General features: G+C 43.2%; 1 protein-coding gene across 1 annotated transcript in view; it reads right to left on the reverse strand.

Annotated features, from left to right (window-relative positions):
• Window positions 1-2,545: 2,545 nt before the first annotated feature.
• samd12 (sterile alpha motif domain containing 12) overlaps window positions 2,546-15,175 on the reverse strand; it is a 170,836-nt gene continuing 158,206 nt past the window's right edge. The window contains exon 5 of the mRNA XM_068032190.1: window positions 2,546-9,836. Coding sequence (XP_067888291.1) covers window positions 9,814-9,836 — 23 coding nt within the window. The 3' untranslated portion in view covers window positions 2,546-9,813. The remainder of the gene's footprint in view (window positions 9,837-15,175) is intronic.

Consider the following 15,175-nt stretch of genomic DNA (forward strand, 5'->3'; position numbering starts at 1 on the left):
TGAATAACATGTGATATAACACAGACAAAGAAGTCACAAAAGATGCCCACTTCAGGCAAGTAAGATTCCACCTCTTCTTTGCAACTTCATTATCATTTTCCACTACTTTATCTCTGACACTGGTAAAATGTTTCTCTGGTGCCAGCTGAAACCAAAGTCTGCTTCCCACTGTCACTGGATCAAAATCCTGGGACTCCCTTCCTAACAGCACTGTGTGAGCACCCACACCAAATGGACTGCGGTGGTTCAAGGCGGTGGCTCACAACAACCTTCTCAAGGGCAATTAGGGATGGGCAACAGTGACAACCACATCCCATGAAAGAATAAAAAGAAATTGCACTACACCCACCAGTGTTTACAAAACCCTGACGCTTTTGAGAAAATGAACTGCACGTCGCCACTTGTTTCGTGTGTCTACACTTGGAAACAAATGGAGAGTTTAGTCATTTGTATTTCCTAATGTAAGAAACTGCTCATTATTACCCAATGTCTGTTCTTGTGGCTTTTACAAAATATTTCCACAGCAAGGATTTTGAAAAAATTTACATTTAAATGTTGGAATTTTAAAGCAAAATGTATTTCACATGTTTATATCAGATGCCTGGATGAAATGTGGTTAAGATACGAATGAGTTAAGCATTGAAGTTATTGCCTCAATGACCAAAAGCAATAAGGAATTTGTTAGTCTATCTTAGTAGTTGATAATATACCCCCAATCTGCTGGCAAGACCCTTGCTCTGCGTGCTCAGCAGAGGTTCAGAAGCCCTTCCTTTTTAGTGTGAACATAGGGGATAAAACAGAGAGACACATGGGCCGGAATTTTACCTGCCCACCGGCCAAAAAGTCAGGGGCGAGCCCTCCTCCGCCGGGTCTGGGAGTCACGCTACGATTTTACGTGGCCCAGGCCCTTAATTAGGTGGGATTTCCACCTCTGAGGCAGGAAGTCCCACCTCCAGGAGCTGCTGGCCAATCAGGACTTTATTTCAGATGGGGCTTCAGGGACCTTAAGTGACAGTTAATTGGCAGGCAGGCTGTTTCTCGCTGCCACAGCCCCTGGTAAAATTGCAACGGGGTGGGAAGGAGTTGGGAGCAGCAGCTCCCACCCCTCCCACCACCAACCAGCCCGGGGGGTGGGATGGTGGGGGATGTAAATTTCCAGCCATGCTCTAATAATCAGGGCTTTAAACAGAAAGCTGTGGGGAAGGGTTTTGGCCAGATACAGAAAATTAGGATGCAGAAGGGTAGTTACAAATTATTTATTTTAAGTCAAACAAGATGAATCACTGATTTGAAATGCAGCATGTTTCTGATTTAATTTTACTGCACAAGGCTAAGTTGCACTGATTGAATTAAATGAGTCTGTGTGTAACTGTGGCCCTGTTATGTTCGCTTGACGTCTGTGAAATAAAGCAGTTTAATGATAAGACCAGGTCAGATATGAATCATATTTTCTTGCTCCAGCTTTGAAAAGATTACAGAGGCACAAGTGGGAGCATGTGAAAGACACAAATATCCGGTTTGTACGTCAAGCTGTCCTATTGTTACATTGCTGGGTTTCAGTATTGCTCAGTTAGAAATTAGGCAATAAGGGCACACCTTTGATTGCAAATTCAGATTACTTACAGGATTGACCAACACCATTGTATGTGAGAGAATATCTATGAAAAGACCCATAGCTTTTAACACCCTGACATCCAAAAGTGCACTGAGTACAAAAAAGCTAATATTTTGTGAAATTTTGATTAACCTCTTTACTGAAGGTTTGCCATTTGTGATTTATCAGTAAAAAATATATATATAATCTCGGACAAAAGATTACATGGCAGGTTAAGCCAACGATCTTTAAGTCCAGCCTGGGGATGGGTAACTAAAATGGTTAATAATGTCCGTTAAGGATCCAAGTTCCAGTTATCTATTGTAACATTTTTCTTTAAAATAACTAATTATTTAGTGGTAGAGTTTTCATTAGTTTAACAGTGCAATGCAGGTGAAAATCCGACAAACTAGCACAAAAAAAATCACAGAAATGCAAGTGTAAATTAGGCAAAGCGTAAATTAACTTTCCGCAATCTTTAGTGCTGGTCTAAAAATCAACTTGCCCAAAGCTGGCAATGCCCCCAGATTGAAAATGAGGATAGTGAGTTTCCAACGATTGCTCCCATTTAGGGCTATTCAAGGAGGGTCTTTAAATTGAGCTCGCTTTCTTAGGTGCACTGGAACTAGTAGGCACGACGTACATGCTAAAAGATATTTAACTTACTCAGAAGCTGACTAGTGTGCACCAATAAAACTAAACAGTAAATGATTTAGTAATATCCCATTACTTACAGGTGGAAAACCAGGCATTCTTATTAAACCCATTCACAGCTGTATTAATAAAACTGCACCGGGTTACCACCCTTGAATATAACGAATTTATTTTAGTGCAAGAAAAAATAAACAATTACGTTCTATTACACTGACTAATTGACTGGTTCATAGAAAATTTTAAGTTTGTGATTATGCAAATACATTTTAACAGAAATTGAATTATAACCATACCAGCAAAATTTGTGTCCAATTTCCTAAAGCAGAAACTCTACCTCATTTTTTTTTTTAAGTACCTTTTTTTTTTAAACATTGTAGGGTGGCAGACTGTGACCAATGCAAATTGCATCTCCAACTTTTGGCTGTAGACAAGGAAACAACAAAAGCTCACTATTTGCATCAGTCTAAATAATGTGAAAGGATTACTGTACATTAATAGATTTCAAAACAAATGTTAAAAATATTTTGTATTAACCAAGTTTGCTTTACAGTATTAAATAAATTCTGGGAACTCACCATGAACAAAACTACTGATGCTAATCATAAGAAAATACTACAACATTACATCTTTATTGTGAACATCACATTTTATACATGCATAAATATACAGTGCATACCTCCCCATTACTCTTTCCAGACATAAATTTTTTCCTGAAGATGTATAGTACTACATCATGATTGCTTCGTTTGCACACATTTCATAGTTACAAGCCAATGAATGGAACTAGTTCAGGAATAAATTATGCCACAGAATTTTTAATCTTTTAATGTTTGTTCAAATGATGAAAACAGTGTAGTCAGTGCAATGCAATTCCAAATTGGATTGAATATTCTTCCAGTTTAACAGAAAAACACATGATGGTTTGTAACATTAACAATTGGCACTTGCAAAGCTTTGTTATTTTAAAACAATCTATAGCATAGCAATTTGCCCTTGTGCTGTGGACATAAATACACATACATAAAAATCACAAATAAATAGACAAAGTTGTTTTCCCGGAAACAAAATGCAGATCATCACTTGATAAACTCGCCATGATTATAATCTTTCAATGCCCTTGACAATGTCCATCAAACACACATTAGAAACAGTAAAAGAAAACTCAGAACTGCTTCCAACAGTTCCATGGTAAACAAAATAATGCAACTGATTTGTAAGTAGCTGCCTCATCTCAGGGTTTGTATAGGTACTCAAACAAAAGTTGACTCAATGAGATTATTGCTTGGTAATTATTCTGATGTGTCTATTTTTCTCTATGTAATGGTCACTTAATATTTTTGTGAAATAGAGTAGTGAAAACAACTTCCAGAAAATTTAGAAATCTTTTGTAACCCAAGCTAGAAAATTGATTAATTTCATTGTCAATTAGTGTATTGCAGCTTTCCAAATAAAACAGATGATTTACAAAATAAATGTTGATTATAATAAACAGGAACCTCAATTATTCTAAAAAAACCTTTTTCACTGAAGTGTGAATGTGCAATATAATAGCCTGTTAGTGTTCATCGAAGTGGTCTAATATATACTCTATAAGTGATCATTATCTGCTGCAGTACCCGATTTGAAAGTGTCAAAGAAGCAATGAGATCCACCTAAAATGAGGTGGAGGAAGAGACAACAAAAGACATCAACCAAGAAGGAGGAGAAGACAATGACGACAACGATTGAGCAGGAGGAGAGGAAGACAGGAAGCGGGGAGGAGGTGGTGGTGGAAATTGGCTCTGAATTTAGGCATAAACCTTTCTCTTCAATTTTTAACTTTTTGATCAATTTTGGCAGATCTTTGAAACAAAATTTTTCATTGACACGGTAACCCTGGTATTTTGACAGGATTTTCTATTTCATGCAAAAGGTTAAATTAAATCTGCAAAATACTTTTTTGCCATTTGATGGTGAGGGGTAGGTGGAGGGTGGAGAAACACATTTAAGTTCTGACACTTAAAGATAAAGTTGACATTCAGAGCCTTTCCAAGTGCTTACATAATAACCTAAACTTTATTGAACTTCCTTATTACAGTTAAATCTAGTTCAAAGTTCGTGTTGAAAAGAAACCACTCCTAAAAGCTATGACTCATACCAAATTATGGTATCATAGACAAGTTTGCATCAACCTGTCAGTTGATCTTTTGCTCAGCTGCATGGATTGAAGCCAACCATTAAGGCAAACTTTTAAAAGTTTGAATTCTAGATTTGCCTTCTTAATTCCGACTCCATTGGAAGAAGGTTTCTTATCCTTCTTTAATAACACTGAAAAAAGATAACTGCATAACTTGAATAAAAGAAAAATACTGGGCATGCTGGAAATTTGATAATAAAAACAAAGTGATGGAAATACTCAGCCGGTCTGGCAGCTTCTGTGGAGAGGGGAGCAGAGTTAACGTTTCAGGTCAGTGACCTTTCACCAGAACTGGCAAAGCTTAGAAATCTAATACGTTTTAAGCAAATAAAGCGGGGGTGGGGAAAAGAGAACAAAAGGGAAGGTGAGTGTTTGGGGTCTTGGATAGTGAGGAGAGAGGAAATATGTGGGCAGGTATTACACCTCCTGTGATTGCATGGGAAGGTGCTGTGGGAAGGGGACGAGGTGTCAGGGGTGATGAAGGAGTGGACCAGGGTATGATGGAGGGAACGATCAGTTCAGAATTCTGACAGGGGAGGGGAGGGGAAGATGTGTTTGGTGGTGGCATCATACTGGAGGTGGCAGAAATGGCAGAGGATGATCCTTTGGATGTGGAGGCTGATGGGGTGGAAAGTGAGGACAAGAGGAACCCTGTCACTGTTCTCAGAGGGAGGGGAAGGGGTGAGGGCAGAAGTGTGGGAAGTGGGTCGGACACGGTTGAAGGCCCTGTCAAACCACTGTGGGGGCGAATCCTCGGTTGAGGATTAAGGAAGACGTGTCAGACGCACTGTTGTGGAAGGTTGCATCATCTGAGATGGAGAAATTGGGAGAATGGAATGGAGTCCTTACAGGAGGCAGGGTGTGAAGAAGTGTATTCGAGGTAGCTGTGGGAGTCAGTGGGCTTATAAGGAATATTAGTGGATAGTCTATCCCCAAAGATGGAGACAGAGAAGTCAAGGAAGGGAAGGGAAGTGTCGGAGATAGACCAGGTAAAGGTGAGAGAAGAGTTCGGGGCGGGAGCAGGAAATGCCATCAATGAACTGGAAAAAGAGTTGGGGGTGGGGGCCTGAGTAGGACTGGAATAAGGAATGTTTGACATATCCCACAAAAACACAGGCATAACGAGGACCCATGCTGGCACCCATAGCAACACCTTTTATTTGAAGGAAGTGAGTGGAGTTGAAGGAGAAGTTGTTCAATGTAAGAATAAGTTCAGCCAGGCGGAGGAGGGTGGTGGTGGATGGGAACTGGTTGGGCTCTGTTCAAGGAAGAAGCGGCGTGCCCTCAGTCCGTCCTGGTGGGGGATGGAGGTGTAGAGAGATTGGACGTCCATAGTGAAGAGGAGGCGGTTAGGGCCAGGAAACTGGAAATTGTCAAAATGACGTAGAGTGTCAGAAGAGTCACGGATGTAGGTGGGAAGAGACTGGATCAGCGGAGAAAAGATAGACTCAAGATAGGAAGAAATGAGTTCAGTGGGGCAGGAGCAGGCTGACACAATGGGTCTGCCGGGACAGTCCTGTTTGTGGATTTTGGGGTTGCAGGGCAATGAGGTTTGAAGCTGTGCAGGGAAGATCTCCAGAGGAGACGAGGTCAGTGACAGTCCTGTAGACAGCAGCGTGATGTTCCATGATGGGGTCATGGTCCAGGGGGAGGTAGGAAGAAGTGTCTGGAGAGTTAGCGCTCAGCCTTTGCAAGGTAGAGGTCGGTACACCAGTCAACAACAGCACCACCCTTGTCTGCAGGTTTGATCACAGTGTCGGGGTTAGACTTGAGAGAACGGAGTGCAGCAAGTTCAGAGGGGGACAGGTTAGAGTGAGTGAGAACGGAGAAATTGAGACAGCCGATATCTCGCCAACAGTTCTCAATGAAAAGATCAAGAACAGGTAAGATGCCAGAGGGAGGGGTCCAGGTAGACGGACAATGCTGGAGGCGGGTGAATGGGTACGCTGACTGGGGGAAGGTCTCCTGATCAAAGAAGTGAGCCCGGAGGTGAAGGCGACGAAAGAACTCAATGTCATGCCAAACGCGAAATTCATTGAAGTAGGGGTGTAAGGGGATAAAACTGAGTCCTTTGCTGAGTACAGATCAATCAGCGTCAAGAGAAGGAAGGTCAGAGGGTATTGTGAATGAACAGCAACGGGTCAGATCAGAAGGGATGGGGTCAGAGGAATTTGGAGGGGTATTAGTCCCCATCAGCTGCTGGAGCTTGTGTTCCTTAACACCTGAAAAGGAAGAAAACAAGTTTTTTGTTAATGCGTCGGATAAGAAGAGTGATGAAATGAAACTGTGGAGTAGAACAACTTTGAGATAAGGTGAGGCGGTGCTTTTGGAGAGAGAGGTTCAGTGTGTACATATGACGGCGTATAGCACTGAGTGTGGATCTCAGGACGCAGCAAGAACAGCAGTCCGAGGAACGTTGTATTTCTCGGAGATACCTGTAATCCTGGGTGGATTCAAAACACAAAGGATGAAACTTCTGCTGGAATCCACGTGGAATAAGTCGGAGCCGGAGACAGTCACTGAGGAAGGAGATGTGGCTGTGAAAATGAGTTTTGGTAGAGACTTTATCAAACACCAGAAGGGAAATAGAAAGCAATGAAGGTGAACAAGGTAAAAGAGACAAACGAAAATCCCATCAGAGAGAAGAACAGAACTTCTTCAAGGTAGGCATTCCTGGAAGAGAAGTGGCAGTGAATTAAACACTAAAATAAAAGCAAAATACAGCGGATGCTGGAAATCTGAAATAAAAACAAATTAATGGAAATACTCAGCAGGTCTGGTAGCATCTGTGGAGAGAGGGGCAGGGTTAACGTTTCATCGAACTGGCAAAGGTTAGAAATGTAATAGGTTTTAAGCAATAAAGTGGGGGTGGGGGAAAAGAGAACAAAAGAGATGTGTGATAGGACAGAGGGCTGGAGAGGTTAACTGACAAGGAGGTCATGGGCCAAAGACAAAGTAAGTGTGCTAATGGTGTGGTGAAAAACAAAGTATTAGTGCAGAGAGGGTGTTAAAAGACAGAATAATGAACAGCTGTAGCCAAAAGCACAAACGTGATAAAAATGAAAATAAAACAGTGGGCAGGCACATGGTAAAAAAATGATGAAACAAATAAAATAAAAATTAAAAAAGGGCCAGTCATGCTCTGAAATTATTGCACTCTATGTTCAGTCCGGTAGGCTGTTGCGTGCCTAATCGGTAAATGAAGTTCTGCTCCTTGAGCTTGCGCTAATGTTTACTGGAACACTGCAGCAAGCCCAGGACAGAGATGTGGGCATGACAGCAAGGGGGTGTGTTGAAATGGCAAGCGACTGGAAACTCGGGGTCATGTTTTTGGACAGAGCGGAGGTGTTCTGCAAAGCGGTCACCCAATCTGCGTTTGGTCTCCCCAATCTCCGCATTTTGAGCGGCGAATACAGTATACTAAATTGAAATAAGTACACGTAAATCACTGCTTCACCTGAAAGGAGTGTTTGGGACTTTGGATAGTGAGGAGAGAGGAGGTAAAAGGGCAGGTATTACACCTCCTGCGACTGCATGCATAACTTGCTTAGCTGAGGAATTTCATAAACTGCAGTTTTTTTAAAAATTTACTTGTTGAGGATGTGAGCATCGCTGGTAAGGCCAGCATTTATTGCCCATTCCTAATTGCACTTGAGAAGTCGATGGTGAGCTGCCTTCTTGAATGCTGCAGTCCATGTGGTGTAGGTACACCCATAGTGCTGTCAGGGAGGGAATTGATTTTTCTGTAGTGGTTTGATACAACTGAGTGGCTTGCTAGGCCATTGCAGGGGGCAGTTAAGAGTCAGCCGCATTGCTGTGGGTCTGGAGTCACATGTAGGCCAGACCAGGTAATGACGGCCGATTTCCTTCCCCTGAAGGACATTAGTGAACCAAATGAGTTTTTACGACTACCCCCGTAGTTTCATGATTATTAATGATTTTTATTAATTAACTGAATTTAAATTCTGGGGTGCTTTTACAGTTTATAACTGCAACTCATTGATCTTTAACAAAAAAAGATCTGTATAGTCAAGAGGACCATCCATATTTTCTGCATGCAAATTAAACATATGCAGATATCATTGAAAAAAAAGAAAAAACTAATTAAAAAGAACTCCACAATATACAGTAATAGCATTTGAATTAAAGTTTGTTATCTGCAAGATGCGTTTTTATGATTTATATATACTTTAATTCAGAAAATATAAATTCAAATTTGTTAGACTTTACCTTTCAGTTATGAGGGAACTAAGGATCATATTTATAAAAGTGGATATATATATTCTTGAGTACAGTATGACACAACAGCTTCAATGTTTGCAGAATTGTTTCTAAAACAACATTAAATTAATTCAGTCCATGGTAAAAGGATCCTGCTATTAACAATTTACATCAAGCATTTTAGAAAAAAAATCTATTTCAATTTTCTCCACAGTATATTTTTGCATGGCACATTGCCATTATTGACATTACTTTTCACCCATTCACAACAGACAAAATTATACCATGGCAATTTTAAATAAATTAACGCCTTTTCGTTTGCAGTGCAACTTCTTAGTAAATCTCTGTACAAATCTGGAGCTTCTCCAACTTTGCCAGAAGTTGGGGACTGCATGCAATTCATGTAAAGGAGAGAGGGGTTGCGATGGAGAACTTCTCTCAAACCTCTCCACCTCTCTTTCTTCCATTAAGACGCTCTTTATAACACACCTCTTTGACCAAGCTTTTAGTGATCTGCTCTAATATCTCATGTGACTTGGTGTCAACTGTGGTTTGATAACACTCTTGCAAAGTCTCTGGGACATTTAACTACATTAAAGAAGCTATATAAGTGTTATTGTCTGCAAAAGTGGTGCACTACCAATAGGAAGTCCAGTGAAAAAGTTATGTGCTGGACAATATTATTTTTCAATTTATCACTCCGACTACTTTATTATGAGGGCTACTCTCAGCCTCCCTCTAATCCATCCATTAGTTGAAATTTTTCTGCACAACTGTTAAAAATGACAGTACTTCATTCTCATTGCTGTCTCTTCAGTTATAAAAGGAGAACTAAAGGGTGAAAAACCACATTTGAAGCTCATACTAACTAAAGCTTTACCACACATCACTATCAGAATAATCAAAGTTGACTCCAAGCATCTGATCGGTCCACAAAGGTCTGGAAGAGTTCAATAATTTACTTGTAAGGAATGTATCCCAATTGGGTCCTAAATTCCATCTATTCATAAAAGTTTCAGGTAAAGTTGTTCAGAATATCAGATTTCTAGTGCAGAAAAGTTACTATCCAGTGCTGGGAGGTACTTCCTGTTGGGAGCAGAGAGTGGAAAGCCACAGTTTTTCTGTCTGTATATCAAGGATCAGTAGCAAGAGCTTCAGAAACACACACTTATGCTGAGTTGTCTAATGAGGCTGTAGGAAGAAAAAAAATAAAATCAGCTCCATCTACATAATATGGTGAAATGCAATAATCTAAACTGACTAATTAGAACAGAATGGAAAGCCTCCATACAAATACAATAACTTCCATTTATACATCTTTAACATAGAAAAACATCCCAAAACACTTCACAGAAGCATTTGGCAAAAATAGGAAACCAAGCCAAAGGAGGAGATATTAGGAGGAGATGACGAAAAGCTTGGTAAAAGAGATGAGTTTTAAAGAGGTCTTAAAGGAGGAAAGGTGGAGAAGCAGAGCAATTTGGAGGGGGAATTTTAAAAAATCAAGTCAGCAAAATGGAGAGTTTGGAGGGCTTTGCAGCTCTGGAAAAAGTTTCAAAGGGGCAAGTCCATTAAACACAAGGATGTGAATTTTAAATTTGAGGTGGCTGGGAACTAAGAGCCAGTTGAGTTCAGCAAGGTTGGGATGATGACCAAGCAAGACAGAGTTTTGTAGGTGGGAGATTGAAGGCCAGCTGGGAGAGCAGTGAAATGGTCAGATCTGGGAGGCAACAAAGAGTGGGGGAAGGGTTTCAGCAGTAGATGGGTTGAGGTAGGAACAGGTGGAAATAACTAAGCAGCTGTCTCCTAGCATTGGCACAGAGAAGATTTAAAAAAAACCCAGAGGTTTCTTTTAATGGACAGGAGGAGCATTTCTTCCTCTGGTCTTTACCACACATAAGGGAACTTTTGTATTATGATTACTCTTTCCCATCCCCTGCTCTGAAGTGTGTGTTGGTCAGTACATTGAAGCAGCAACACAGCACTACAGCCTGGTGGGATGTAGGTTTGATTCAGACAGTTCTTGATCTTTGGCGAGCTGCTGTCGAGAGGCATTTAGTATAGGCTAGGGAGAAATATCCAAGAGGAAAAGAGTAGTCACTAATCTTTTCTCATGCACCTTGTAGAAGCTGTCTTGAGAGTGATGCAGTTGGAGGTTTAGAAAAAGAACAAGGCCTGCCCTCTCTATCCTGGGAAATTATGGTTCAGGGAGGTCCAGAAGTGGGGAAAATAGAGGAAAAAATTAGATTGCACCATATTCTTAATTTTTTTAAACTTTAGAAATTTTTTTAAAGTACACTTTTCAATGAAGTTACCTTATAAATAAAATTCCAACTATTATAATTTTGAATGGTTCCTGTCATCAGGAAGTACAATGGGATAACAGGAAAGTACAAGTTATTACAATGTTTAACACCAATATTCACCAATGTTTTAAAGCTATCAATTAATAATATTGCCATTCTAATAACTGCTTATGTTTTGTGGTTTATAGTCTTAGAGTTAAACAATATATTTGTAACAATGAATTCTTTCTAAGACAATAAAAAAATGCACAAATTCAGTACTATTACCACATTACGATTTATAGTTCAGACATTGTGGGCTGAATTTTACCAAAAGAGAGGAAGTCCTGACATCGGGATTTGATGTGGGTCACATGGCCACATGGGCAGGTGGTGGGATATGCTTGGGGCTTTTGCCGTCTGCAACTAATTAACAACCGGTAAGCGAGAGTGCCGGCCAATAACAGGTGGCTGGCGGGAGGACGTTCTGGCAGGTCAAAGGCAGCTGCCATATTTAAAGGGAACTCAGCAGCCTTCCTACAGGCTGCATGCAAACAGGACAGTGGAAAGGGTGCAGAAGAGGAGCTGAGCAGGAATGGCTGGAGTGAGAGAAAGTGTTGCACCAAGATTTAGTTACGCCTCCCTGGAAGTGCTGCTGCAGGCTGCGAAGGAATGGGGAGAGTTCCTCTTCCCAATGGACTGAAAGAAGAAGCCAGCAAGTCTTACTATCAAGGCATGGCTGGAGGTGGTCAAGGAAGTCAGCAGCCATTGGGTGGTTGCACAAACATGGCTGCAGTGCTGGAAGCATTTCAAAGACCTGGTATGATCTGTCAAGGCAAGTGGCATTCATTACAGTAAGCGTGCCACCCTGCAGGTCATAAATTGCACAGATGAGGTAAGAGCCCATGTGGCAAACTCATGCATTGGGTATGTCCAGGCACCAACGCCCATAGTGAGATACTGTACCTCACACAGGAGGCCCATGGTCAGAGTTGGTCACTGCATTGCCAAGACTGAATGGCTGCTTGCAGCAAGCCTCCCAGTGGCGCAACGTTAGATGTGAAACCTAGTATAGGCTGACGAGTGACACTGCGTATATATGTGGCTCCAGGAGAAGTGGAGGTGGTATGCTGTTCATAGCTGTTGTGTCTCGATGGAGGAGGAGGCAATTGAAATAGGATGGGTTGAAGCAGAACAGCCTGTTGCTGAGGGAGAGACAGTTGTGAAGTCTACAGACAAGCGAGTAATGTGATGGATATGGCATCAATCCTACTGACATGAGACCCCTGTGGGCCTGATGATCATAGAGAGTTACAGGAAGCAGTAGGTGATTGCGAGCACAATGCATTAAATTCACTCGTCTCTCCTGCAGTTTCAGTAGCAGGTGTGGGAGTGACGACAGTTCCTGGATCAAATGACACCTCAGAGGAGGAGATGTCATCTGAGGCAATAGTGTTACATTGTTCAAGTGCACTCTCCACCTGCACAGATATTCTCACATCGGTGGGCATTAACACACGGTCAGAAACGGTGGCAGGTAATGGAGACAATGACAGCTGTGGCCACTCCCCAATGGAGGACTGCGAAAGGGCTCAGCGATGCTCAGCTTCATGCAGATGGCAAGCCTCAGGGGTCATCGTCAAAATGGCAGATGCTGGAGCATCAGCGTGTAATGTATGGACATTCGTCAGAGTTCCCAGAGGCTGTTCACAGCCATGAGCCTGCGATGGAGGAGTCCATCCATACCATGAGTGGCGTGATGTCTTTGGCATCTGAGTGCCTGGCTTGCTCCATTGACAGCATGGCACCCTCATGGAGAGCCACATGCAGATACCAGTCAGTGGAAGCAGGAAGTGTAAGCTGGCTTCCACAGCATGGCCTCATCCACGAGTTCTGTTGAGCGAGATGCCTGGACCTACTAACAGATATTCAAGCACACCAGGCAAGCAATGAAGGGCAGCTGGGCCTCGAAAATATGAAGGAGCATCTGCCTGAAGCTTCTGGGGGCTCTCCTCAAGGCGCTTCTTGCACTGACAGCAGCTCCTTGGCCTCCGCGGTGACACAACTGCTTCCTGAAGGCCTGAAGACAGAGGTGGCCCCTGCACAAATGCAGGTTCCCTCCTCGTGCTGGCCTCCTCTGGGCCCCAGGTACCCAAGCCTGCCTCCACTTCAACTGCAGGTGCCTAGAGAGCACAACATAGGAGCACCTGGCAGCATTCATCTAAATCCACCTAGATTGCACTTTGGGTCTCACTGGGTGATAGTTTTATGTATGTGGCACTTTAAAGGTCTTGTAAAGCATTATAGGTTTGTCTGTTCATTTCTGCATCAGTGGGCTGTTACCAAATGATGAGCACTTGAAATGGGTTCATAAAAAGGTGTGCACAGAATGAAGACAATGGTGAATGTCCCCCTTGAATTAATGTGACGACGAGGTCAATGAGATAGGAAGGGCATTTTAATGAAAGGCCACCAAGGCCATCAGGGAGGTGAGTGAATCTTTTCCGGGGCATTTAACGGTATTTCAGGAGAAACGTGTGCTTGTGAGAATCGTCTCTCTCCCTGGCACGCTTGTTGGCATCAGTCCTTGCATTTCCATTGTCCGCATGGTCTTGACCCTTCCCTCCAACTCCTCCTCCTGCTTGGAGGTGGCAGTGCATTCAATGAAGTCATCCTCCTCCAATGCTGCTCCTCTCTGGAATGCCAGCTTGTGTGGAGCACAGCAAACCACCACGATATGCAAGACCCTTCATGGAGCTTATGCAGAACATTCCCCAGATCTACGCAGGCATCTGAATTTCATTTTTAGGAGGCCTACAGCCTGTTCGATAGTTGCCATTGTAGTCACATGGCAGTGGTTATTCGTCTCCTCTGTCTCAGTGTTGGGGTTCCACACAGGTGTAAGCAGCCATGTCTTTAGTGCATACCCCTGGTCACTCTACACCCACCCATAAAGGTGCTCAGGTGGCCTGAAAAGCTGATGCACCTGGGACTGCCCAAGGATGTATGAGTTGTAACAGCTTCCCAGGAACCTTGCACACACCTGCAGGAACCTCTTGCAGAGGTTGCTAACTAATTGAACATTTAGTGAGTGGAACCCCTTCCTGTTCACGAAAGTGCTTGGCTGCTCTGCAGCAGCCTTGATGGCCATATGAATGCAGTCAATTACCCCCTGCACTTGAGGGAATCGAGCAATGGCCCCGAATTCTATTGCCCTCTTGGCCTGACTGGTCCACTCAGGGCGATACCTAATGTATTGCCTTGCCCTCTGGTACATGGCATCCCTCACCTGCTTACTGTAGCTATGGGCTGCTGACTGCGTTATCGCACAGGTGTCTCTGGACAATCCCAGGAACGATCCTGAGGCATAAATGTTGAGCACCATGGTCACCTTCACTGCCACAGGCTATGGATGACCAGCACATTCCATTGGTCTCAACTCTTCCCCCAGCATTGCACACAGTTCCGTTACCACCTGCCTGGACAGACACGATCTTCGGAGACATTGGTGCTCCGGGATCTCCATGAAACAAAGCCTCTGTTTGTAAATGATTTCAGCTGGGTAATGCCTTCTGCAAACATTAGTCTGTATTCTTGACCTTACACACCCTCCTCATCCGTCTGTCTCTCGCTCCCATTCTCCTCCTCACTGGAGGACTCCAACTCTGTGCATACCAGAGAATTTCAACCCTCAAGGTTCAAAGCCTCTCAATCTCCTAGGCCGCCTGCACTAGATGAGATGTGCCTGGGCTAACACTGCACACTCCCTCCAACATTTCACTCCCTTGCTCGAATGAATTTGTCTACCTGTCTGACAATGCACCTGAACTCAATGGCTGACACCTCCAGCTACCACTCACCTGTCGCTGAACTCACTTGCTTTTAGTGGGCGAGGCACTGTTGCATTGTGGAATCCGTGAGCACCTGGTAAAATTTAAAGTTCACTTCAAAATTGCTGACAATTGGCTGCTTAACAGCCTCAATTGCCTGCCCACCACCGTTATGTGTGATTGCAATCCCGCTGCCTGACTATTTCTGGGAAATGTGCCTGGCTGTGGGAGGATATCGGGGTTTCACTCAGACATGTTGCTCTGCCATTTTACTGAACCCCCACCACATGCCCATCGCCATGGGGCTTGTAAAATTGGCTGGGGCCAAATTTCCAGGGCCACCACCATGCCCCCCTGCCACGTGGGGAGGTGGCCAGCTGCATGGAGGCAGCCTCCCAGCGGCTTCCCGGGTGGG

The sequence above is a fragment of the Heterodontus francisci genome, chromosome 5 (genome assembly GCF_036365525.1).
Source record: "Heterodontus francisci isolate sHetFra1 chromosome 5, sHetFra1.hap1, whole genome shotgun sequence".
Taxonomy (NCBI): Eukaryota; Metazoa; Chordata; class Chondrichthyes; order Heterodontiformes; family Heterodontidae; genus Heterodontus; species Heterodontus francisci.